General features: G+C 44.1%; 1 protein-coding gene across 1 annotated transcript in view; it reads left to right on the plus strand.

Annotated features, from left to right (window-relative positions):
- LOC138962182 (protein O-mannosyl-transferase TMTC3-like) overlaps positions 1 to 26,620 on the plus strand; it is a 34,118-nt gene extending 7,498 nt beyond the window's left edge. The window contains exons 8-21 of the mRNA XM_070333910.1: positions 5,187 to 5,439; positions 6,078 to 6,229; positions 6,685 to 6,768; positions 7,006 to 7,143; positions 7,770 to 7,894; positions 8,453 to 8,556; positions 9,162 to 9,244; positions 10,183 to 10,255; positions 11,839 to 11,925; positions 12,440 to 12,513; positions 20,721 to 20,841; positions 21,342 to 21,446; positions 23,250 to 23,333; positions 23,929 to 26,620. Coding sequence (XP_070190011.1) covers positions 5,187 to 5,439; positions 6,078 to 6,229; positions 6,685 to 6,768; positions 7,006 to 7,143; positions 7,770 to 7,894; positions 8,453 to 8,556; positions 9,162 to 9,244; positions 10,183 to 10,255; positions 11,839 to 11,925; positions 12,440 to 12,513; positions 20,721 to 20,841; positions 21,342 to 21,446; positions 23,250 to 23,333; positions 23,929 to 24,402 — 1,957 coding nt within the window. The 3' untranslated portion in view covers positions 24,403 to 26,620. The remainder of the gene's footprint in view (positions 1 to 5,186; positions 5,440 to 6,077; positions 6,230 to 6,684; positions 6,769 to 7,005; positions 7,144 to 7,769; positions 7,895 to 8,452; positions 8,557 to 9,161; positions 9,245 to 10,182; positions 10,256 to 11,838; positions 11,926 to 12,439; positions 12,514 to 20,720; positions 20,842 to 21,341; positions 21,447 to 23,249; positions 23,334 to 23,928) is intronic.

Genomic DNA, 26,620 nt, shown 5'->3' on the forward strand with positions numbered 1-26,620 from the left:
TGTGGCTTCCGGTTCCGCTGTTGCGGCTTCCGCTAGCCTTGCTCAGGCTACTTCCGCTTCCTTTCCCAGCATTTCCGCTGGCATTGGACAGCCGGATGGTGGTTCAATCCACGGGTTTCCGGTTTCCGGAAATTTTTCACAACCATTTCCGGTTTCGGCTCAAATTGCCTCATCGGACGTCGGTTCTGCTGGACATCCCTCAGTTGATCATTATGATGCTTCGGTTGGGGATGAGCAGGATTTGGAGGAAGAAGCATCAGAAGCAGAAGAGGAAGCGTCTCGCCGACTTCCGGCTAAGCTACCTCATTTGTTGGCTTTGGCAGCAGAGGTTACTGCACGCTACTTCTCGGAAGGGGTGGCTGCGGCAACCACTTCCGCTGCTCCTCCTCCATCAGCTTTTGCTGACTTTGCCCCTTCGCAAGAGCGGACTGAGAACTTCAAGTTTTTGGAGTCACCTGCTGTGGCCTATCAACTTGCGAAAGTGTTTCAGGGCGATGTTCCTCTTCCGCTGTTATCAGCTTATGGGGATGCGCCTGCAGGGGCTCAGTCTTGGCTGGCTGCTTCCGGTCGTGCGCCGGTTCCGGTTGCGGCCTCTCAGAGGAAGCTTCGTCTCGCTGCTTTTAGCAGACCTTTGATTTCTTCCTTTGCCTTACCCTCGGCATCACTTCCGGTTACTCCGGAACTGGCTTCCATTCGGCAAGACGGCTACAACAAAGAGAGGCTTTCTGGTTGTAAAGAGAAAGATCTCATTGCTGTCGAAGAATGCGGCCGCGCTGCTTTGGAATTATCGTCTCTGACTGACACTTTAATTCGTTCCCTCTCACGGGCAGTGACATCCTCTCTGAACCCTTTTGAGTTCAGGCATGATGCAGATCCTAAGGACGTTTCGCTCCTTTTTGCGACCTTAGGAAGGGTGTCTGCGGAGCAAATGGCTTTGTCTGCGAGGTTGTATGCGCAGGCCGTCTTCTGGCGACGTGAAGCGCTGCTGTCGGGCTCTCGTCTAGAAGACAAGAACATTCTGGAATCGCTCAGGGTCTCACCGATCCTTCAAGGTTCCCTTCTTGGACAGGACACTCTGGACGCGCTTCAGAAGCAAACTCAGCAAAACAAAGATTTGCAATTCGTGAAACTTTCTGAGTTTGCCTTTTCGAAGCAGCAAGCTAAGCACAGCGGTCCTCCTGCCCAGTCTTTCTCGGGGTCCTCCAAGCCTGGTCATAAGCCGAGCAGGGGTTCAGCTTCGAGAGGAGGGAACCGATCGCGACCTTACCCCAAGAACAAGCCTTCCTTCGGGAAGAGGGGGTCAGGTCGAAAGCCAATGATGCCCCCCCGATTTCAGCACTCCTGCGTCCCCCACGGTCACTGTGGCGGGAGGCCTGTTGCGGGCTTTGCCAGTGTGGCTGAAGAAGTCAAACAATCACTGGATTGCAGGAGTGCTCAGATCGGGGTTCCGGCTTCTTTGGAGTTCTCAGAAGGCTCCATTGACCAGAACTCCTCCGGCTTTTCGGTTTCCGGCCAGACCGGAAGCCAGAGAGGCCGCTCAGGCCGAAGTAGAACTTCTCATTCAGAAGCAGGCAGTGGAAGAAGTTCGGGACCATGCCTCCCCAGGCTTTTACGGACGTCTGTTTGTCGTTCCAAAAGCCTCGGGAGGATGGCGTCCGGTGCTGGATCTTTCTCAGCTAAATCTTTTTCTGAGGAAGATCAAGTTTACCATGGAGACTCCCACCTCAGTGAGGCAGGCCCTCAGGCCACGCGATTGGGTCACCTCCATAGATCTTTCCGACGCTTACTTCCACATCCTGATGCACCAAACAGACCGGAAGTGGCTCCGCTTTGTTTGGGGCAACAGGATTTTTCAATTCAGGGCTCTGCCTTTCGGCCTCTCACTGGCTCCCTGGATCTTCACGATGGTGGTTCGCCAGTTTTGCATACTGATCAGAGGTCAAGGTATTCGTCTACGGACGTACCTAGACGACTGGCTAATTCAGAATCAGGCACAATCTCTGTGCCTCACGCACACACAGACCGTGTTGCAGGAGGCAGCGGAGCTAGGCTTCATGATCAACTGCAAGAAGTCCGAGTTGACACCTTCCCAGAACTTTACGTATCTGGGAATGGTATTCAACACTGTGGAATGGACAGTTCAGCCCACTCAGAGGAGGATAAACAAGATCCGGGATCACATAAATGCCACGGCGGTTCTGTCTATGGCTTCGGTCAGGTCTCTGACGTCCATCCTAGGCCAGATGGAATCGCTGGCTCCTCTGACTCATTTGGGCAGGCTTTACAAGCGCCCGTTTCAGGAGGCGCTGAACTCCAGGTGGGACCCTCAGTCTCAGGACTGGGAGACTCTAGTCCCACTTCAGGACTGGTTTATAGAAACGACCAAACAGTGGCTGGTCACAGCTTGGCTCTCGCAGGGAGTTCCCATAGTCCTTTCCCCGCCTTCGAGGCACTTGTTCACAGATGCCTCTCTCGAGGGGTGGGGGGCTCACCTGGAAAGTCACACGACCTTTGGTCTCTGGAACCAGGTGCAAGTCAAATGGCACATAAATCTGCTGGAGTTAGAAGCAGTCTTTCTAGCACTGACGGAGTTCCTACCCTTTGTCAAGGGGGAACATGTTCTGGTTCACTCCGACAACACCACAGTGGTGTCCTATCTGAACAGACAAGGGGGGTCTCGCTCTCTGCCCCTGTCGCACAGGGCATGCGAGATCTTGATGTGGAGTCACAATCACGGTGTAGTTTTGTCAGCAAAGTACCTTCCGGGAAGGCTGAATGTCTTGGCAGACTCTCTGAGTCGGTCTTCCAAGATAGTACACACGGAGTGGACGATCACTCATCAAGCGCTTCTTCGCCTCTGGGCCCAAGCGGAGAAGCCGTCCATAGACTTATTCGCCACACGGTTCTCACGCCGTCTGCCGATTTTCGTGTCCCCATTTCCAGATCCCGAAGCGTGGGAAGTCAATGCTCTGGAAATCTCTTGGAGCGGGCTGATCGCCTACGCTTTTCCTCCCATTCCCCTCCTAGGGAGGGTCCTGCGAAAGGCAGACATGGAAAGACCATCTCTGATTCTCGTGGCACCATACTGGCCGGGACAGCCTTGGTACCCGGACCTTCTGCGACTGTCAAACGGCCCACCTCTTCCTCTAGATCTCAAAAGAGGCGACTTGGTACAGCCTCGATCGGGCATTCCCCACGAGAATCCGCAGTGGCTTGCCCTGCACGCTTGGATTCTGTGCGGGAATCATTGAAAAGATCAGGTGCGTCAGACGCCACTATCGATTTGATTCAGGCGTCTCATAGAGGTTCTACGTCGTCAGTTTATACCTCTCACTGGTTGGCGTGGCTTAAATGGTGCAAGGCTAACGGAGTGAAACCTACGTCACCCCGATCTATTCAAGTGGCAAATCATTTGTCTTGGCTAGCTAGTCAGGGCGCCGCGCCGGCTTCTTTGAAAGTCCGTAGGTCAGCTATTTCAGTTACCTTGAAACAGCTAGGACATTCTATATCACGCGAAGGTTTCATTACTAGCGTATTAAAGGGAGCTTCCCTTCGTTTTGACAAAACGAAATCCGCTATTCCAGCATGGGATCTGCCCTTAGTGCTGGAATATTTAAGAACTCAAGACTTTGAGCCCTTATGCTCTGCCAGTCTGGCGAATCTTACGCGAAAGGCAGTTTTTCTTGTCATGTTGGCGTCAGGTAGACGAGGTAGCGAAATTCACGCCTTGTCAGGCTCACCTCGCGATGTGTCCTTTGAAAAGGACGGTTCGGTCATACTTAGGTTTTGCGCGAAGTTTTTAGCAAAAAACCAAAAACCAGATAAACCCTCGCCATTAATCCAGATCAAACCTTTGAGCTCCATTCTCGCTCCTTCAGACCCGGATATTGCAAACTGTCCTGTGAGAGTACTGAGAGCATACCTGTCTCGTTCAAATCCGATCAGATCCTCCAGTCAAAAGCTTCTTTTCCTATCAGTCAATACGAAGAGGGAGAAGGACATAATTAAGTCAACCTTGGCGAGATGGGTCTCCACCCTAGTAAGACAGGCTTACATTTGGTGGCAAAGAAAAGGGGGGGGGCAGTCAGTCCTTCCTCTCCGGTCAGCCCGGACTCATGAGCTTAGAGCCTGGGCATCGTCTTCAGCGGTCTTACGATCCAGAAGACTTCAAGAAGTCATGGACTCAGCCTACTGGGCATCTGAGGATGTGTTCATGAACTTTTACTTGCGGGATATCGCAAGTTCTCGTATGGATGGAACATTTGGTCTGCCAGCCATGGTGGCTGCGGGACAGATGCTTTCTCGATGTTAACTGTGAGTATATATTTTTACCCACCACCTAGATTAGCAATCTGCTATCTATGTGAGTTGAGTAAGAATATGTAATTTAATATAAAATTTCAAAAATAAATTTTCATTTAATTAATATACTTACCAACTCACATACTGAATTCCCTCCCAGCCTTCCCCGCAATTTATTTGAAGGGATGTGGGTTTCAGAACGGAATGAGTATTACCGGTGTACGGCTTGCGCATGCGCGGGCGCCGGTAGGGGAGATAACTACCGTGACCCATGCCTTATATGGCGGGTGGGTGTTTTTCTTTAGAGTTATCTCCCCATGTAACCATGTAAGAGTGCTTCAATGTCTTAGCAACCAAACGAAGTTATTGCTATCTATGTGAGTTGGTAAGTATATTAATTAAATGAAAATTTATTTTTGAAATTTTATATTAACGAATATCGCACTGTCTGAAGGAATTGAGTTCTTATCGGACAATGCCAGCGCTCAGTTCAAAACGAGAGGACATCTGACCGCCATGCGGCAATGTGAATCGGACATTTGAGCCTCTAAATCGGTCTATGTCAGATGTCCGACGCCTAACGACATCCCTGATAATCATATAATTTTTTAATGTATTTTTTAATAGAAAACAGCTACATCAGCTCTTGTGCACAATGCAGGAGACCATTTCATTTTGGCTAACTTAGCGCACTCCAGTAACACAGTTGGCATTGTTATCAGGAATCATGATTTTAGGTCACATTTTACCATTCATTAAACTTGGGTAGGGCTGTACTGTATGACATTTTGCTTTCTCCAGGGAGAAATGTATTGAGTGTAGCCTCACAGGACCACATGACATTACCTTACCTTATTTTCTTGCCTCATCTTTCCTGTCGACAGGTTTGACAACCCAGCGTCAGTTTCACCCTCTCCATCTCGTCAGCTGACCTTCAACTATCTGCTTCCGGTTAATGCCTGGCTGCTCCTCAATCCCATGGAGCTCTGCTGCGACTGGACCATGGGAACCATCCCCGTCATCGAATCCATACTGGATCCCCGAAATCTAGCCACACTGGCCTTTTATGCTGTTATGGTGCGCCTCGCCGTCTTCGCCCTGTCGGAGCAGTCAAGGCGCTCGAGAGCTGTTATTATGGTGTGTTTTTGGTGTTGTATGTGTGTAAGAGGGAGTGACTTCTTTGGCAACTGCATCATCGTTCTGGTGCGGCTGGCCATTTTGTACTTGTTGGAGTAGTTGAGGCGTACAACAAGAGCGCTTATAAAGGTGTATTTTCTTAAGTGTGGTACGTTTTTAAAGAGGGATGTATCGTATTGCTGTCTGTCTGTGTCAGTGTACAAGCATTTGTAAATGGGCAAAGTGGAGGGGGAGGGGGGGGATGCTGGAAGGAGAGTGTTTGTGAGTGGATTTTAATGAAGGAAATTAGGTAAAAGCAAAATAAGAATACAGTAATATGTTTGTGAAGTAACATTTTTTTGTTGGTTAGAATAGTTATCTATCCGCTTACTGTGTTTTGTTTCACTGAGCTGTAGGCTGTAAGATGTTTTGTCACAAGTAAAAATGTGCACGAGGAGTGACTGATTAAAACACGTATGAAAGAGTAACTACCCATCACCTTGTAGTGTTTAGTGTTCAGAGGAATGTGCTGAACCAAAAACCAACAAGAAAAGGGGGATTGTACAGGAAGGGTAATGTTAATATGGGTAGTTCTCCATTAACCGCACTGAAGAATTAGTGAAGACTTTCTATTCCTACGATGTTGAATTTGCTTGCAGAGTTTGTCTCTCATCGTGTTGCCGTTTATACCAGCATCCAACATCTTCTTCCCAGTGGGCTTTGTGGTGGCCGAGCGTATCCTGTACACGCCGAGCCTTGGCTTTTGCATGCTGGTTGCTCTTGGATTTGACATTCTCACAAGTAGTAAAAAGTGAGTAGAGTTAGCGTATGTGCCTTTCTTTTTGTTCATCCACTAGTCTGGCCTTCCATTTGTTTGGTTGTCTTTGTCTTTGGCACTTGAGTTCGTAGGGAGGAAATGGGTCAGTGGATGATGTTCATGACATGCATAATGCACAACATTACTCTACTGCTTTTAAACGTTGTTTCAGCTAATGAATTGTTTAATTTGATTAGTACATGAAATAATGTTTTTAACCTTTTTCTGTTAACTTCTTCTGCGTCTTTATTGTGTTCTTGGTCTCTTTTGTCTTCTTCTTTTTGTGTGTCTTGTTCTGGTTCTTCTTCTTCATTTTCAACCCCTTCTTCTCTCTCTTCGCGTTCTATGTCTTTATCTTCTTCATTGGTGTCTTGTTTGTCTTCGTCTTCTTTTACTCATTCTTCTTGATGCTGATTTGCGATCTTACATCTGATATTTTTTTTTTTCAGATCCCTGCGCTTTGTCCTGTACTTCTTGATGACCCTGTTGTTGCTTTTTCACAGTGCTAAGACTTTTGTCAGGAACCGTGACTGGTGAGAACTTCTAAATGGCTTAATATTGAAGAGACACCTTTTTTTCTGTTTCGCTTCTTGTTCCTTGTCCCAGTTTTTCTGCCCTCATCCTGCCAGTCTCAGCTTTCACTGTACCATTCAGATCTGAATTTCATACCGCTGTCAGACTTTCTGATTTTACATGTACTCCATTAAGATGTGGTTTGTTTGCATTGCTTGAAATCCTCTGAAGTTTTCTTGTGCACATTTTCATTGCAGGACCTCAGAGTACACCATATTCCGCTCAGCGCTAAAAGTCAACCGTGACAACGCCAAGCTATGGAACAACGTGGGTCATGCTTTGGAGAAGGTCGAAAACTACCAAGAGGCGCTGACTTATTTTGAAAAAGCAGCAGGGTATGTAACTATTTTGCCTTTGACATTGCTGATATCTGCATGCATACGGTGTACCAAAAGTTGCTACTCTAGGCTCACACAAAAATATGTACAGCTGAAGACCTCTAAAATCTGAGAAAAGCAGGTCTTAAGAAAGATGAAGTCTGAGAATGGAGGTACATTTTCATATGTTATGAAAAAAAAAATATGAAAAAGCACAGTGAAGATGTAAGTGAAAGTCTTAAAAGGGGGTTTCCACTGTATGCGCACATGTGTGTATGTGTACTACAACTAGCTACTGGGTACCGTATACAGTATAGGGCTCAGTACCTTATTCCAGCTGTTATGGTATTTTCTGGGTTAGAAGAGGGATCTCTGGTTCATTGTTTGTTTGCAGTTGTACCCCACATCTTCATCTCCAAACATCTGAAAAATTATGTCTTTGAGAAAAAGGGGGTATCAAAATGGCAAAAAGTCTTAGGCAGCAAGGTCATAAATCAGTGAATTTTAAAAGGGGGGGGGGGAGGAGGGGGGGGGGAGAGGGGGGGGGGGGTTCAATGTACCTGCCTATATAGTACGTAACTCAGAATTTCTGCAACAGGCCAGAACTACTCTGATGTTATGTTTGGTATTCATTCCTTTTTCAGCGTGCAGCCTGATGACATAGGGGCCCACATCAACGTGGGGCGTACCTACAACAACCTCAATCTCTCTGCCCCAGCAGAGAAAGCTTACCGCAAGGCTATAGATCTTTTTCCTCCCATTATTAAAGGTCAGAATAATATCTTTTTCTTTTTTTTCTTTTTTTTCTTTTTTTTTCTTTCTTTTCTAGTTTTGAGTTTTATGCAACACATATGCAGGGGGGGGGGGGGGGGGGGCGTCTGTGTCTGTTTTTATGCTGTCCTCTCTCTCTCTCTCTTGTTCTCTGTCTCTTTCTCTCTCTTGTTAACTTACTCACTCTCTCCCTCTCTTGCCCCCTGTCTGTGGGTCTCTCTGTCTCTATCTTTATCATCAGCTGTTCAATTCTTTCTCTTCTTGTCTTCTCACACACTCTCCTCTCCCCATGTCCAACCCCAGTATATTTGGAGGAGGGATAGGTCCACATGTGTGTGTGTGTGTGTGTGTGTGTGTGTGTGTGTGTGTGTGTGTGAGTGCATGCTATCTCTCTCTCTCTCATATTTTTGTTCTCTCCCTGAGCTCTTTAACTTTTTGTTTCTCTCATCTCTTTTTCTTTCACTCCCCTCTTCCCCTCTCTGACTTGTCCATCGATTTCCCTTTCTTACCCGCCTCCTCTGCTTATTGTGAGTCATGTGTGTAGTGTGACTTGCAGGTCGGAGTTACACAGCACGTGTGGCACCCAATCATCTCAACGCTTACCTCAACCTTGCAAACTTGGTGTCTAAGGATCCCAAAAGATTGGACGAAGCCAGAGGCGTAAGTACCTGTCAGTCATGTCAGCGCAAAGACTAATGTTTTGATCTGTTTTTTTTTATGATGTTAGGCATGCATACATTAACACAAGGGGGAAAAAAGACAGCCAACTTTATGTGCAGACTCCGAGACAGTATTTTTGTTTCACCCCTGTTTCACCTTTGTGGCATTAAAAGACCTGAGTTAATCTGCCAGAAATGCACATGGCTGATTACACCTAAACATGCACGCGAAACTCTGTTGCTGCTAGATTTCCACCGGTAGGAAGTGACCCGCATTTTCCAGGACAGTAAAGTACTGAAAAATTAATAAAATGAAATATGCATAGAACATAAAAGTGGAGGTTCAAGATCTTTATTAAGATAACATGGGAAGGGGATGATTCTGATAGGGATAGGTATAATTGCACCTAGCATATGACAGGTTGGAGAACTCTCTCCCTGAGAAAAATGTTTGGCCCAAGAAAAATGTTTTCCTTGAAGAAAATAATGTGTTCTGATAACATTCTGTGTATGTTCAAGCTGCCAGAAGAGGCCACTATTTTGATATCTTGTTGAACATTATTGCTGATGACATGTACGCTGAACAGTTTCTTAAATAATTTGCAGTTGCTTCAGCAAGCCATCACCATGAGGACAGATTTCATAGAGGCCTACATCAACCTGGGAGACATCTTTGTTAAGTTAGAAAGGTGAGCTGCTGCAGCTGGCGTGCTCAGCAAAGTTTGCATTGTTGTTTCTGTTTGCAATGATGTGAGGATTTATTTTCTTCACCACGGGGCGGGGACATAGCTCATTTTTTAGCGCGCTGGATTTGTATTCAGTTGGCCGCTGTCAGCTTGAGTTCGATCCCAGGTTCGGCGGAAATTTATTTCACAGAGTCAACTTGTGTGCAGACTCTCTTCGGTGTCCGAACCTCCCCCCGTGTTCACTACATTGGGTGTGCACGTTAAAGATCCCACGATTGACAAAGGGGTCTTTCCTGGCAAAATTGCTTAGGCACAGTTAATAATTGTCTACCTATACCCGTGTGACTTGGAATAATAGGCCGTGAAAGGTAAATATGCGCCGAAATGGCTGCAATCTACTGGCCGTATAAAATTTCATCTCACACGGCATCACTGCAGAGCGCCTAGAACTGTACCCACGGAATATGCGCGATATAAGACTCATTGATTGATTGATTGATTGATTTCTGGAAAGTTAAAGGCAGTCTCTTTTCCCCTTCTGTGCAAACAAAATTTCAAAAATCTTGCGAAATGACAACAAAGTTTTTTTTTGCAATTTGAAAGAAGTTTTGCCGATGATATTAATGCCTTGCGACATCCCTGTGTTAGTTGTGATTCTTACAGCGCTGATGGTGGTGCATTGTTTGTTTGTTTCTTTGCTCATTTTTTTTTTTTCATTTGTTGTGTTTCTTTTGGTGTGTATTGTGTTTTTTCCCTTCCCAGAAGAGTTTTGTTGTTCTTTGCTACTTTATGTAAACTAATTATTTCTTTTGATTTACGTTTGTCGTTTGTCTATTCTTTCGCACTAGATGTGTCTTCGTCAGTGTACTGTCTTCAATATGGCGTAACAAAATCTTCAGCAACTTACGGGACTGCTTACTTTTAAAAAAATTATTTTTCAGAGTTGCTGATGCACAAAAAACCTACGAAGATGCCATTCGCATTGAGCCCAACAATGCAGATCTGCAATTCAATGTGAGTGAACACAATTTCTTTCTTCATACATTAATGTGTCAGGTCAACAAAGGGGAAGAAGTTGTTAGAACATAAGGAATAGTGAGCGACGATTACTTACAAGTCAGTTTTTGAGCACACAGGAAACACATGTATGAGGTAAAAGAGGATGGGCAACTCATAAATTCAAGTCATCTGTACCTGCTTCTTCTTATTATTATTTTTTCTTTTATTTATTTCTTTTCTTTTCTTTTCTTTTCTTTATTTGTTAATTCTACCACAAGCACTTTTCACCTCCCTCATTATTTATACATATTAAAAACAAACATTTTCTCTGATGTTTTCATATTTGTCTTTGTTTCCCAGGATTTTCATTTGATTTTTGCTTCTTGTCATCTTAGAAGGAGCAATAACTGAATATAAGGGAAGCTAAGAGGTTATTGTTTGCATGTTGTGTATATAAGGGAAGCTAAGAGGTTATTGTTTGTATGTTGTGTATATAAGGGAAGCTAAGAGGTTATTGTTTGTATGTTGTGTATATAAGGGAAGCTAAGAGGTTATTGTTTGTATGTTGTGTATATAAGGGAAGCTAAGAGGTTATTGTTTGTATGTTGTGTATATAAGGGAAGCTAAGAGGTTATTGTTTGTATGTTGTGTATATAAGGGAAGCTAAGAGGTTATTGTTTGTATGTTGTGTATATAAGGGAAGCTAAGAGGTTATTGTTTGTATGTTGTGTATATAAGGGAAGCTAAGAGGTTATTGTTTGCATGTTGTGTATCTTGTTGGTCCATTTCAAAGATCAATTGATCAAGGTTTCCATAAATGTTTCATTTACACAATAACATGCTTCCATTTGAAACTTTGAGGTCGTCATCGTGGGGCTTCAATTAGACTTTGGAAGGGCGTCAATCCACGATGAAGACCGAGAAGTTTCAAATGGAAGCATGTTATTGTTATTGTAATTCAATCTGACGACGATCTCTTTCCTGCTTTCATGCGATGGTAAACAGACAGAATTGGTTCTGTTCTGTTCACACACTACTTTCAGTCCACCTACCTGCAAGGGTCAAGTCCCAAGAAATATGTCTCTGTATTCCTATCTTATCACTCTGCTCCTGTTTTGTTTTCTTTCACATACATTTTCCCTTCTTTTTTGACGGGTTTCTGGACAGCAAACTCGAAAACAAACTCTTTTCATCACAAAAGCGATCTTTGGAATTGACTGACGTAGTCAGGAAGAATTCATGCATCAACTTGCGTCACGTATTCGACGTCATCACTTCGCATACCTTATAGTCTTGGTAATTCGTTGGCCTTCATATTTCCTACTTGTAAAATGACCCTCAAAGCTAACCGAGACTAGTTGAGGTTGTATCAATGTGCCTCGCCAGCAGGTTGTTAATGGATTTTTTTAGCGAGTGGTTATCGACAATTAATGACTGGTAATTTTTAATGAGTTGGGGCATTCTGACCAATCACAGGATCTGTTTCATTAAAACGCCAACTGGATTGAATTACAATTAGTCAATAATCAAACATTTTAAAAAACATTTCTGCGTTTTTATGTTTATTTTGTATTTTTTCTTGTTTGGTTCTGTTCTAGTTGGGTGTGGTACACTTGGAGCAGAAACATAACGCTGAGGCTCGACGTTGCTTTGACGCTGCTCTGAGGATAAACCCGGATCATACGGTACAATGCAGCAAATTTTGAAGGATAACGCTGAGCACTTTAGTACCATCAATCTAGATCTTTGAAGCTCTGATGTCTTCGGGTATAGGGATCATGTTTATCAGAAATTACTGATATGTTACTGGAAATCAAAATTGGCAACCAGTCAAAGGTACTGGTTGATTTTTGTGTTGAAGGTTTTTTACCGGATCATTATATTGTACTAAATTGATGTGACCAGTTGACTGGATTTATGAAAACTTAAATTTGTGTTTGGAAGGAGATACTTGTTTGGAAAATGGTTAACACACTAGAATTTGTTAAAATTAGTTTACCTGTTTACGATTTAGTTGTCAGGGGTTTTAGTTTCATAAATTTGCATTGGTTTCTTTTTTGCAAGTTTGTCTTCATTGAGAATGCAATTTAGCGGGCTTGTTTAACACATAATTATCGCAGTGATAAATACTTTGATGGGTATTCTGAACATATACCTTATATTTTTACACACTTGTAAACTTTTTTCTTTTTTTTTCAGCAATCACTGTACAACTCTGCAATACTGATGCAGGAAAGTGGAGACCCCAAGGACAGACCAGAGGCCCTGAGAAGGTAGTGTGATTATGTTGTTATTGGTGTTATTGTTGGGATTTTGTCTTTGTGTTTGTGTGTGTGTGTGCGTGTATGTATGTTTGTCTGTGCGTGTGTGGTGTATTCATTATTAAATTACATATCTTATCCCAACTCACATACAGCAATTTACTTCAGTTTAGTGCTAGGACGCTGAATAGCATCGCCTTGGTAACAAGGGGAGGTCACCCTAAAAAAGAGCTACCTTGACCCCTTAACAGGACAAAGTCACACGTGACTTCCTGACCTTGCCGCCATCTTTGAACCATTCCATCTTCAGCGGTCCGTGTCTACAGACGTGTTTTGATTTTGCTCCGGCTTTCAGCCGGTTTGTCTGACTTCTGCCTTTGTCAGACCCTGCCTTGGTACTTGCACACGGTCCCTCTGCTCCTACTGTGTGTTTGGGTGAGCTTTTTTGTCGTTTGTTATCGTTTTGTGACTTAGGTTTGGTTGAGTACTTAGCTTTGTTTACTTTTTTTCCGTTCGCCATGTCGGATAAGGAAAGAATAAAATGCTAAGTCAGTGGCCGAGCCTTCTCCCACAAAGAAGCCTTCTTGTAAGTCGTAGAGTCGGCAGGTTAAGCTTTGATTTAAGTCACAGATCCTTGACTAAATCCTCGTTTGATGTTGCGTTAGACTTACCTAATTCTCCGGCTATGCCTAGTTTGCCTTCAGCTGCTTCACCGGTCTTGTCCGGTTCAGGTCCTGTTAGCGAGAAGCAGGATGTTTATGCTATTTTGCACTCCTTGAGTGCTCAGATATCCTCTCTTTCAGCCGAGTTTTCGTCTACCAAGGCTGAGATGTGTCTTTGCCTTCCGGTGTGGGAGGTGTGCGTTCCCTTGCCAGGGTGTGTGTTCCGCCTTCCCTTACGTCCGCTGACGTTCACGCCTCGTTTGATGGCAGCCGTGGTGTTTCCCTGCTGCGTTCCCAGGCCTCTTGGACTGACGACGATCAAGGTATTTATACTTCGCCAGTAACCGGGTTCTCCGGCCAAAACGAAGTGCGTGGTTTGGAGAGAGTAGCCACACCGGTTCGTGTGCGCGAAAGCTTAGGCCCTCGGTCTACGTCGTTCCGATCGAGTGAACGTCTAGATCGAGGGAAAAGCCCAGACACGCGTTCGGTCTCTGACCGAACAGGGGAAGTGCGTCCTCCGACACTCCCTAGAGGAGCAGTTGGTGCGGCAGCACAGCTTTCACAGCTTTCCCCGCTTCCGCCTTACAGGCAGGAAGCAGTCCCTAGAGACGTACCGCTTGGGTATAAAATCCCTCGTGGGCGTCTCTTCCGGGCGACACTTCGTCGGACTATGGTAGTCACGGCGGAAGTGTCTTGCCTGACTTCACGGAAGTGAGGGACTACGAGTCGGATTTTGGCACTTCCGTCCAGGGTGACGAAGATGTCAACTTCCGCATACCGACTAAGCTTCCGCAAGCTCTGGCTTTAGCGGAGGAAGTGGCTTCACGGTATTTTGAGGAGGGGGTGACATTCCCCGCTTCCGCCCTCTGGGCAGGAAAGCAGTCCCTAGGGACACACTGCTTGGGTATCGCATCCCTCGTGTGTCGTCTCTTCTGGGTGACGCTTCGCCTGACTATTGTAGTCAGGGCGGAAGTTCGTTGCCTTGTTGCACGGATGTGCGGGATTATGAGTCGGATTTTGGTGCTTCTGTTCAGGTTGACGAAGATGCCAACTTCCGTGTACTGGTTGAACTTCCGCTAGCACTTGCTTTGGCGGCGGAAGTTACTTCACGGTAGTTCGAGGAGGGTGCGGCAACACTTGTAGGTTTGTTGCCCAACCTCCTTCCGCTTTGGGGGATTCCCGTTCTGCGAAGGACTGGAAACAGCAGTTCCGTTTTCGGAAATTCCCGTTGGTAGCGTTTGAGCTGTCTATGCTACTGACTACTGGGCAGTATGGCGGTGCGTTTCACGCTGTACCGTGGTTAACAGCACAGGGTCTGGCTCCTGATTCAGCGCAGCCTTACCGTGCTTCTTTGTTTTTAGCCTCAGCTTTGCCTGCTGGTTTGGCTAAGAAGTTTACACTGCTGCATAATTCAGTCAATTTGATTGGCTCGTTTGCCTTGCCTCGTTCCACTTTTCCGGAACTTGCAGTCCTTAGGCAAGATGATACAGCAGAGACAGAGTAGTCCCGTTTTCGGAGAATTCTCTTTTGTCTTTGGAGTAACTGGCTTACGCTTGCTTGAGTTATCGTCTCTCTCTGAGACTTTGCAGAGATCTCTGTCGAGATTGATCGCGTCGTCATTAGACCCATTCAGGTTTCGTGACGATGCGGTAGAGAAAGTTGTCACTATTCTGGTAGGGAAGACGGCTACAGTAGAACAGTATGTTATACTGAGTCCTCTTTCTTGTCTCTGGGGGAATAAGCACATGATCTTTTCAAGTTATCCTCTGTTTCGGAAACTTTGCAAGATTTTTTATAGAGCTCTATCTTCTCTGCTCTTGTTAACTTCGAGTTTCGTCGTGACGCACGGGAGAAGGATGTCATGTCGCTTCTAGCTACTTTGGCTAAAGTCTTTTGAACAGCGGAGCCTCCCAGCGCTTTTCTTGGCACATTGCTTGGCTCAGGTTGCAAACAAGAGGCGGATCTACTCCGCTTTTGCTTTTTGTGGTTCATCTTCTGGGAGAAGCTGTGATCTGCGTCGGCTGGCCACATTTGGTCTTTATTTAGGCAAGATACGAAGCTAAGCAAACAAACATTGGGTTAAACCCTCTGCCTTAGGCAGCTTCGCGGTATGTACGCCCATCTTTGGTGCGGCATACCTCTTATTTTTCACCTTCTAGGGTGAAGTTGCTAAGGCCTCAATTTTTGTTTTTTGCCTCTGTGGCGAAAAACAAGGCAAGCTGTTAAAACTATCTCAGCTTTTTCGGCTTACGGAATTGCGCTTTCTCATGAGGGTCATAAGCTTTGGTTTCCGACAAGTCGCCAGAACATGTCCAAATTATGGGCTCACATTCTGACTAAATTTTTAGGCTCACTGAGCCATTGCTCGTAACCTCTCAGTCGGAACTTTTCCGGCTAAGCCTACCTCTTGAGGCAGTGGCTTCTGTCAGCTACTTTCGCTGCGCAGCACAAAGGACTCGCAGGAATTCCTTAGTTTCAGCTTTTCTTTCTAAGAGGTTACGGAAAGAACTAAACACCATCATGTGGCTAAGCCTAGGTTTGGCACAGACGTTTTTAGCATTGGGGTTGTTTTTCTTCCACACGCAAAGACATACACCGTCGATTGGCGGGTATGCCCTTCACAGAGAAGGGTGGACAGGTTGCAAAGTCTGTTTTGTACTCTGTCCTTGATAAAGAGAGCGGCTCACACTATTTCATCCGGTCGCCCTTTCTGCTATTTCAGCACAACTGTGCTTGGAACTGGAGGGCTAATTTTATAGCCGACGCAGCGCGCGCTGTGAGCCTGTGACCTCTTTACCTCTCCCGCCGAAATCTCAGAGCACAAAGGCATAGTCTTGAACTGTGTACAGCTGTGTTTTCCGGTGTGAAAAAAATCGTATTTCTTCGTATTAAATCGAATGGTTTCCGTGACTTGAAGGTTGGATTACCGTCATCTTGTGTATATTGTTACTCTGATATTCAGGCTTTGTGTATGTGCAAACTAGAGGTCAGTGGATGATTCGGTTTGTTCGATTTTGAAGTAAGACTGCTATCGACTCTACCGGCAGGTCGTTCTTTGTTTGTACTTCCAAGAAGTAGAATGTGCGCATTGTATACCACTTTGTAACCACGCTCAATGTTTATACCAACGACCGACTGTGTTTCTGATGTTGCCGTCAGTAAGTACTTAGTCTAAACTGTGTCATAGAGTGAGAATAAGTGCGTGGGATGTTTGTGTGTTTGATTTTGGAGCAGTTTTGTTTTGTTAATCCACGCGCCTCATCAATGCATGCACGGTTTGGAACAGGCACTCGACTCTAGTGCATTTCATCTTTTCTGTTTTTTGTATTGCTTGTTTTGCATCTCAGAGAAATAACAACCCCAACTGTTGTGCTGTGTTGTTTTGTTTCGTTTTGTCTGTTCTGTTTTGTTTGCGATAATGAAACAAACGTTAAATTGTCGTCGGATCGACGAGTTTTGTTTCCTGTGGTATATATACAAGTTTGTGAGAACAATACAAGTGAAAAACTGTGTTGAAAAACTTTCAAATCGACTTGTGTGCTGCTATTGGATTACCGTAGGAGTGGACGCCAGGTAGGCTTTTTGTTTTCTTCACATGCAGCTAACAATTTGCATGAACATGTATTGAAAGACCGTTTTTTCTTTCTTTTATATTACAGGCATTAATTGCACTATTTTGAATTATATAAACGCAAAACAAATTTCACATGCGCACCATACGCATGCCTATAATATGTTTTTAAATACGACTGTATATACTCTGTTGTTTGTATATATATTTTGTAAAGTGTTGTACATGTATATCAGTGTACTTAGGGATTACCTTTGTCTTTTTTTCCAATATTTTGTGTTCTTTTATTGTGACACATTGATTATGATGTTTTGTTTACTGTGTTGTCTTCTGTCCTCTTATAGATTGTGCCGTGCTTTCGGATGTTGGGTTTCCTGTTTATTTAACTGTAGCATACATGTGTTTTTCAGATCTGTAAGGTGTGGTATAATTATTTACTTGAAGAGCAAACACCTTTTTTAATTCTCTCATTTAGCCTTTTTTCTGTCTTGTAAATTGTGGCATGTTTTGTTTCATACGATTGACATACATGTATTATCCGCCTATGTGTTGTCTGGGGCTAATATCATGTGGCACTTCGAGCGGATTTGGGTGAGCGCGCGCGAGCTATTTTTTTTTCTCCTGTGGTATATTATATATATATACAAGTTTGTGAGACTTGTATAGGAGGGCCGTGAGGTAAGCTTTTTTGTTTTATTCACATGCAGCTAACAATTTTCATGAACATGTATTGCCGTAAGATCTTTTTTCTTTCTTATATGTTACTGACATTATCTACATTATTTTGAATTTTATATCTACACTATTTTGAATTTTATAATTATATAAACGCAAAACAAATTGTACATGCGCACCATCAATGACTTTTACTAGTAGTCCTTGGCATAATATGTATGTAAATACGATATACTCTACTGTTTGTATATATTTCGATATACTCTACTGTTTGTATATATTTCGTAAAGTGTTGTATATATATATATATATATATGTGTATGTACTTGGGGATTACCTTGGTCTTTATCTTTCATTATTTTGTGTTCTTTTATTGTGGCACATTTAGGATGTTTTGTTTACTGTGTTGTCTTCTGCCGTCTTATATATTGTGCCGTGCTGAAAACACGAAAGGGAGTAGGGCCACTTATCACGCGATTCTGAACAGTGCAGAAAACGTTCTCAGTTTTTTAGGCTCTGCTCATCTCTCTAGAGCGCGCGAGCTACATATCCTTATCAACACAGCAGCTGCCAACAGAGCTCAGAGCTGCCACGCTAGCTGCAGACAAAGAAAGAGTCGTCTGTCAGGCGCCACTGTGAGCCGCCGGGTAGGAGGGAAATGGGGGAGGAAAGGGTAAATAGGCGGGAGGAGAGTGGTACTTGCCGGTTATTTTTAGCTGGAGCCAGCCTGTAGCAGAGAGTGCCTGAAATGGAACACAGTGGGCTGTACGTGTTCTGACCTCTCTTCTTGGCCAAATGGAATCGATGGCCACTCTTGTGCCCTTAGGCAGAGTCCACAAGCGGCCATTTCAGGCTGCCCTGAGTTCGCTGTGGAAGCCTTCTCTTCAGGGCTGGGAGACAGTAGTCTCTCTTGAAAGCTGGTTTCGGCACACAACGAGGCAGTGGCTGCTCCCTGGGATTTCACAGGGAGTGCCAATCTCGTTTGCCCCCCCCCGGACGAGTTTCTGTTCACAGACGCGTCTATGGAGGGCTGGGGTGCCCATCTTTCTGTTCACACTGCGTCAGGTCTGTGGAACGAGACGCAGAGTGGGGGGCACATTAATGCCCTAGAGTTAGAGGCTGTTTTCCTGGGACTCCAATCGTTTCTGTCTATGGTCAGGAACGAACAAATTGGGGTTCGCACAGACAACACGACCATGGCGGCCTATATCAACAAACAGGGAGGCACTTTGTCTCTCGCTCTTTCTGTCAGGTCAGGTCAGATTCTTGCCTGGGGCAGCCAGCACCTTATTCTGTTGTCAGCGAAGTACATCCCAGGCAAACTCAACGTTCTTGCGGACTACCTCAGTCGCCCGTCGCGTACGATGCACACGGAGTAGACTCTGACTCATCAGGTCCTACAACGTCTGGGTGGCATTTCAGCAAGCCTACAGTCGATCTGTTTGTGACAAGTTTCTCCTGTAGGCTTCAGGTCTTTGTCTCCCCCTTTCCATACCCAGATGGGAGGGAAACAGACGCCCTCGAAGTAAACTGGTCGCGTCTGATAGCCTATGCTTTCCCCCCGTTTCATCTCTTGGGAAAGGTTCTCAGGAAGGCGGAGCGGGGACAGCCTTGCTTGGTGTTGGTGGCCCCTTGGTGGCCCAGCCAACATTGGTTCCCCGTCCTCCTTCGCCTCGCAGACGGCCCTCCCTTCTTTCTAGGTCGCTGCGCCGTTCTGGCTCCTCAGACGCTACTTTAGGCTTTGTCCAAAAGGCCCACAGGGAATCGACCAGCACTGTTTATGCGTCACACTGGTCAGCTTGGACAAAGTGGTGCTCGGAGAATGGAGTTACTGCTACTTCTCCTCGCTCTATGCATGTAGCAAATCATCTCTCGTGTTTGGCTCCTCAGGGCTTGGCTCCTTCTTTTTTGAGAGTCAGGCGCTCAGCCATTTCTTCTACTCTGAAGCAATTAGGGCATAGCATTAACCTGGGCGGTGTAATTGATAGTGTTCTTAAGGGGGCAGCGATTGGTTTTACGAAGGCTAAGTCCCCTCTTCCCGTGTGGGACTTATTTTTTGGTACGCAAGTTTCTAGCCTCTTCGGATTTCGAACCTTTAGCTTCAGCGAGCTTAGCTAACTTGACTCGTAAAGCCTTGTTCCTCGTTTTGTTAGCCTCTGCCGTAGAGGCAGTGAGGTGCACGCTCTTTCAGGCCTGGCTAAGGATATTTCTTTTGAGAGCTATGGCTCTTTTGTTTTAAGATTTCGGCCGGGGTTCCTTGCCGAAAACCAGAAGCATGGTCTGTCCTCCTCTGTTATTCGCATTCCTCCTTTAAGTGGGATTCTTGCGTCTGGTGACCCTGATATGGTCAATTGTCCTGTTCGTACTCTTACCAGCTACTTATCCCGTACCACGCCTATTAGGTCTAGGGACCAAAAACTGCTCTTCATCTCAGTTAACACTGAAAGGAGCAAGGACTTGTCGCGGGTCACTTTGGTAAGATGGGTCTCTACGCTTATTAAACAAGCGTATGCGTGGTGGCACAGACAAGTTGGGATTGGGCATTCTGTCCTTCCTAGGAAGTTGTCAAGAACTCATGAAGCCAGAGCCTGGGCTACTTCTCTGGCAGTCCTCCGCTCAGGCGTGCTGGCAGAGGTCCTAGACGCTGCCTACTGGAAATCGCAGGGCGTCTTCATCAACTTTTACCTGCGAGATGTGGCCAGCACTCGTCATGATGGCAGTAGCTCCCTACCAGCCATTGTCGCTGCTGGACAAGTGGAATTTTGTTTTCCCACCTCCTTCATTAGCATTCTGCTGTATGTGAGTTGGGATAAGATATGTAATTTAATTGAAAATTTTAATCTAAATTTTAATTTGATTATATACTTACCCAACTCACATAGTGGATACCCGCCCTCCTGCCCCGCTTTTGGGGTTTTATGGGGGTTTTTCCTAAAAAAGAGGGAAATTTTTCTATGTTCGCTTTCGATAGAATGATTCAAAGATGGCGGCAAGGTCAGGAAGTCACGTGTGACTTTGTCCTGTTAAGGGGTCAAGGTAGCTCTTTTTTAGGGTGACCTCCCCTTGTTACCAAGGCGATGCTATTCAGCGTCCTAGCACTAAACTGAAGTAAATTGCTGTATGTGAGTTGGGTAAGTATATAATCAAATTAAAATTTAGATTAAAATTTTCAATTCATTTGCTTGTATAGCTGTACAGATTTTGTCATTTTGCTGTGAGAGTTTCTTTGAACTTGAAGACAATGAGGTGACAGTGACAAGGACGTCTGTATTCTTGAAGATTTTCACGAGGTTTTATATATGTGTTGACAGGCTGAAAAAGCTGGAGCAGGGCGACCCAAGCGATCCAAAAATATTCTTCAACAGTGCTATGCTGGCTATGGACGAGAAAAAGTTTGACATTGCGGAGGTCAACTTTAAAAAGGCCATTGAGGTGATGATGTCCTTGCTGGCTGTATTTTCTGTCTTTTTCAGCTTGGCTTAAATTGCAGCTGTTCCAAAGTTAAAGAGAGTGTGTGTGTGTCATGGTGAGAAAGAGAGAGAGAGTGTGTGTCTGTGTGTGTGTATGTATATATGTGTGCGTGGGTGTAATTATGCGTGAGTGTGTGCGTGCGAGAGAGAGCATGCTCATGCAGGGGCATGATTTTTCAGGATAATTTATTTATTCCTGGTAAACAAGTACTTTCTTTGTATTCATGTTTTCATTATTTACTTCTAATGCAAAGGCGGTACAAGGTGTGCCATATATTATTAATCTTTTAATTAAACACACATGCTTTTAGGTTTTCTTCTGTTGGTTTCTTAGTTTTTAACTTCAAGGTGGGTTTGCATGCAGGTGTGCTTGTACGCTTTCATGTTGTGCTTGATGTCCAGTCTTTGAGCAGAAAGATAGCTTTCAGAGAATGATTTTAACATGTCACTACTTTTCTACAGCTGGATTCTCAGTTCCGCAGCGCTCTGTTCAACCTGGCGCTCATGTTTGTGAACGATGTGCAGCGACCACTGGACGCTTTGCCTTACCTGCAGCAACTCCTCAAGGTGAGACAGCAACCAGGGCTGAGGCACACAAAGCGAAACTGGGTGGGAACAAACCGCGGGGTCTGATTGGTTGAAATCACAACAAACCTCCATTTTAACCAATTCGACCTTGCAGCTGCTTACCACCCATTTAGGTGGGACCCAGTTTTGCTTCGTGCACCTCAGCACAGGGATCAGGTTAACCAGTCATGTTTAGTATTTACTGGTTTAAAGGTATACCTTCTTTTCCATGTACACCATGTTGTCCAATCAGCATACATTTGTCCAGGCTTTAGCCCTGGGATAGAACCGTTCTCCAAATTGGACACATGCCAGAGATTTACAGCCGTGCTGCTTTCTGCACAGAGTTGGAATTGTTGACTGAATTAATGTTCTAACTAGCAGCTATGTCAAACTGCAAAATTGGAATTTTTGACTGAATGAATGTTCTAACTAGCAGCTATGTCAAACTGCAGAGTTGGAATTTTTGACTGAATGAATGTTCTAACTAGCAGCAATGTCAAACTGCAAAATTGGAATTTTTGACTGAATGAATGTTCTAACTAGCAGCTATGTCAAACTGCAAAATTGGAATTTTTGACTGAATGAATGATCTAACTAGCAGCTATGTCAAACTGCAAAATTGGAATTTTTGACTGAATGAATGATCTAACTAGCAGCTATGTCAAACTGCAAAATTGGAATTTTTGACTGAATGAATGATCTAACTAGCAGCTATGTCAAACTGCAAAATTGGAATTGTTGACTGAATTAATGTTCTAACTAGCAGCTATGTCAAACTGCAAAATTGGAATTTTTGACTGAATGAATGTTCTAACTAGCAGCTATGTCAAACTGCAGAGTTGGAATTTTTGACTGAATTAATGTTCTAACTAGCAGCTATGTCAAACTGCAAAATTGGAATTTTTGACTGAATGAATGTTCTAACTAGCAGCTATGTCAAACTGCAGAGTTGGAATTGTTGACTGAATTAATGTTCTAACTAGCAGCTATGTCAAACTGCAAAATTGGAATTTTTGACTGAATGAATGTTCTAACTAGCAGCTATGTCAAACTGCAGAGTTGGAATTTTTGACTGAATGAATGTTCTAACTAGCAGCAATGTCAAACTGCAAAATGAATCCATTTTACAAGTCCCCCTCTGCACAGCTAGCAGCAAGGCTGTTGATTTTTGGTATGTATTCAAGTACTGTAGAAGGATGTTTTTATCCCTTGTAAAAGCTTTGACATATCTATGGTGGTGTAAATGATTGTCACACTTAACTATATAATTGTGGATACGTTATAATCGTGAATAATCAGGAAACTGCTGCAGTAATCTATTATTTGGTGAGTTTCCTTACCGTATACAGACCTGGGAACCATACAATTTTGCCGTATTTTGTACGCATGATTGTCTACAATACGATCGGTATGGTCAGTGGAGAAAAAAATAAGAGAACAATTCCTAGACTACTTTTCTTCACAAGCGCATCCCGAAGCAGACCCAGAATTTCAACACATGATCACAGTTTTTGTCCGTAAACTTTGAAAGAAGCATTTGTTTTAACTGTATTGGTAAACTGAATTAACGGTGCGACGGACGCCTGGAAGGCATGTTTCAATCATGGATGTTCAAATGCTGTGTGGAGTACGCTCATTTTTCTGAAAATACACCAAATTTATTTGAGAATACTCGAAGTGCAAAACAGGGGTTCCCAGGTCTGCATATAATCCTTACTGCTGTAATATGGGAATAGATGATTGATTGATTGAGATGTGGGTTCTCTTGTGTAATCTTCACGTTTCTTGGTTTACTTGCAGCACCACCCTGACCATATCAAAGGCCTGATTTTGATGGGGGACTTGAACGTCAACCAGCTGAAGAAGTATGATGCTGCTGAAGAGGTAATGCTAAGATAAAATAGGTTTGCATGTGGCTGTATATGTCTGTACCCAGAAGGTTACAGCAATTTGACAAGTGTTTTGATGGGTAGGTACCGGAAGAAAATTAAAATGAAGGTCCGAATCAAGGAGACCAGTATTAATCCAATGCCTTTGTCGCTCTGACAAATTTGAGGCAGTTTTAAAATGTCTCCTTTAAGCCCAGCGTGAGGTTCATCTTAACACTGAATGAATCTCCAAGTGGTCACTTATTTCATTATGTGACGTCACTTCCACAGGGCTACTTCTGCTAACACAGATTATTTTTTCTCATACCATACATATATTAATATATATAGAACTGACACTTCCTTCATCATAGTTTCTGTGTGCACAAGGATACACACTGACCCAGACAAAACATACGTTCTACATGCTTATGCAGGCAAAGATTTGTACACATGTAAGTGCACACACGCACACACACACATTGACACACACATTGACACACACAAACACACACACAAAATGGAGGACAGGGCATCATGTCTTCTGACATCAGGTACGGAGAAGTAAAACTGAGCAAAATGATGAACTCCATCCGTTTCTTTTGTTCCAGAATTTCCAGACCATTCTGAGAATGGAGCCCAAGAACGTGCAGGCCAATCACAACCTGTGTGTGGTGTATGTAGAGAAAGGGGACCTTCTCAAAGCCGAGAAATGCCTTGTGCACACTCTCACACTGGATCCTCATGCGGACTACGTCCAGAACCACCTCAACATTGTCAGAAATCGCATCCAACAGATCAGACAAGCACAGCTTCAGCAAAAGCAACAACAAGGACAACAACAGCAAGGACAAGGACAACAACAACAAGGACAACAACAGCAAGGACAACAACAGCAACAACAGCAAGGACAACAACAAGGACAACAACAGCAAGGACAACAACAAGGACAACAACAGCAAGGACAACAACAAGGACAACAAAAGCAACAACAGCAAGGACAACAAAAGCAACAACAGCAAGGACAACAACAAGGACAACAACACCAAGGACAGCAACAACAAAAACAGAAAACACCGCAATAGTTGGTGTAGAGTACATACAAACTCTTGGATTTGGAACCTTCCAGAAAGCTGTGTGTGTGTGTGTGTGGTCCAAAGAGAAATTTTATGTGGATTTGATCATGTGAAATTTGTCAGACAAGTACGCTGTAAAACAAAAATTATTGGACCAGTTTCATAGTTTTGCGGGAGAATGTTGAATATGACAGAGTGAGTCGGAGAAGTCTGGGTGAGTCAGAGAAGTCTTTGGTCGTCAGATTTTGTGTGGAGTTGTCAGTTGATCATGTAATATTGTCTCAGACATACATCCAGTATTTGTACACACATACATTATTGAACCAGTTTCATAGTATTGCGTGAGAATGTTGAATATGACAGAGAGTAATAATGAGTAAGAGTCTTTTGGTTGTCTGATTTTTTAAACACGCAAAAGGGCTTTTCCAAATTTATTTTCTGCAAATTTTTTATTGTATTTTTTGTGCATATATTAATATATATATATATATATTAAAAATTATTGGACCACTTTTCTCATTTACCTTTGAGGATAAGAGAGTTGAAATTTTTTCTCTGATAGTTTTGTAATACATGTATACAGCATTGCACAAAAATCTTTCCCTGTCCGGTCATTGTAATTTATAATGTGATTATGAATTCATACACATTTTTGGATAAGTTTTATAGCACATTTCTGAGATTGAGAGTGTATACATGTAAGGTGATTACTGAGATTGAGAGTTTAAATATGAATGGCGATTACTGCGTTTTCAGAGCTACAAGGGGGGCGGGGATGTAGCTCAGTCGGTAGCGTGCTGGATTTGTATCCAGTTGGCCGCTGTCAGCGTGAGTTCGTCCCCACGTTCGGCGAGAGATTTATTTCTCAGAGTCAACTTTGTGTGCAGACTCTCCACGGTGTCCGAACACCCCTGTGTGTACACGCAAGCACAAGACCAAGTGCGCACGAAAAATATCCTGTATTCCATGTCAGAGTTCGGTGGGTTATAGAAACACGAAAATACTCAGCATGCTTCCTCCGAAAGTGGCGTATGGCTGCCTAAATGGCGGGGTAAAAACGGTCATACACGTAAAATTCCACGAGTGCAAACCACGAGTGCACGTGGGAGTTTCAGCCCACGAACGCAGAAGAAGAAGAAGAAGAGCTACAAGGCAAGCAGAAATGAGAAAAATCCACATTATTGGCACTGCGGATTTACTTGGTGCAAAATAAGCTTAATGTCAACTAGAAAACTAACTGAATGTAGAAAAAAACAAGTGAACAAAGAAAAGGGCAGTCGGACCTAAAAGTTGCACAGGAAAAATATGTGACAACTGAAGGGAGGAAAACGCTCTAAATATAGACGAACACTGAGAATTATGCAGAACTAAGTCTCCTGGCACCCGAGAGAATAGGAAGGACTGAAATGATTTATTTTAAACCATTTGCATCCTAAAGAAAAATATGACAAATTCAGATGTTGTATAGGTATGAATTGAATAAAGACTTGACGGGCGCTGTGGCGTGGTGGTAAGACGTCGGCCTCTTAATCGGAAGGTCGAGGGTTCGAATCCCGGCCGCGGCCGCCTGGTGGGTTAAGTGTGGAGATTTTTCCGATCTCCCAGGTCAACTTATGTGCAGACCTGCTAGTGGCTTATCCCCCTTCGTGTGTACACGCAAGCACAAGACCAAGTGCGCACGGAAAAGATCCTGTAATCCATGTCAGAGTTCGGTGGGTTATAGAAACACGAAAATACCCAGCATGCTTCCTCCGAAAGCGGCGTATGGCTGCCTAAATGGCGGGGTAAAAACGGTCATACACGTAAATACGTGGGAGTTTCAGCCCACGAACGAAGAAGAAGAAGAAGAATAAAGACTTGTATCCATGTATGTATCAGTTTCTGACAGAAACGGCGGAGAAACAGTTTTACTTAGGATACGCCCAGTGACATAATGTATGTCTGGTATACTGGTAGCTAGAGCAACCATGACGACTTGTTTAAACCAAGAATTCCTGATCTCCTGAGCTCTTGTCAGCATCGGTTGGATGCATATATGCAGCATTGGTAACTGTTTGAGGCCCATTCAGTGCTTGGCATTGTATAAGACAGCCTGCATGCCTGCCTAAAAGTATGGAAGTGTCATCATGATCATTAGGTGGCAAAAAATGATGAAACTCATGTGAGTGCAAGACTTGTGATCTTATTGCTGGATGGAAGTGATCACACATTGTCATGTTTATCCATA

This window comes from Littorina saxatilis, linkage group LG3, assembly GCF_037325665.1.
Source record: "Littorina saxatilis isolate snail1 linkage group LG3, US_GU_Lsax_2.0, whole genome shotgun sequence".
Taxonomy (NCBI): Eukaryota; Metazoa; Mollusca; class Gastropoda; order Littorinimorpha; family Littorinidae; genus Littorina; species Littorina saxatilis.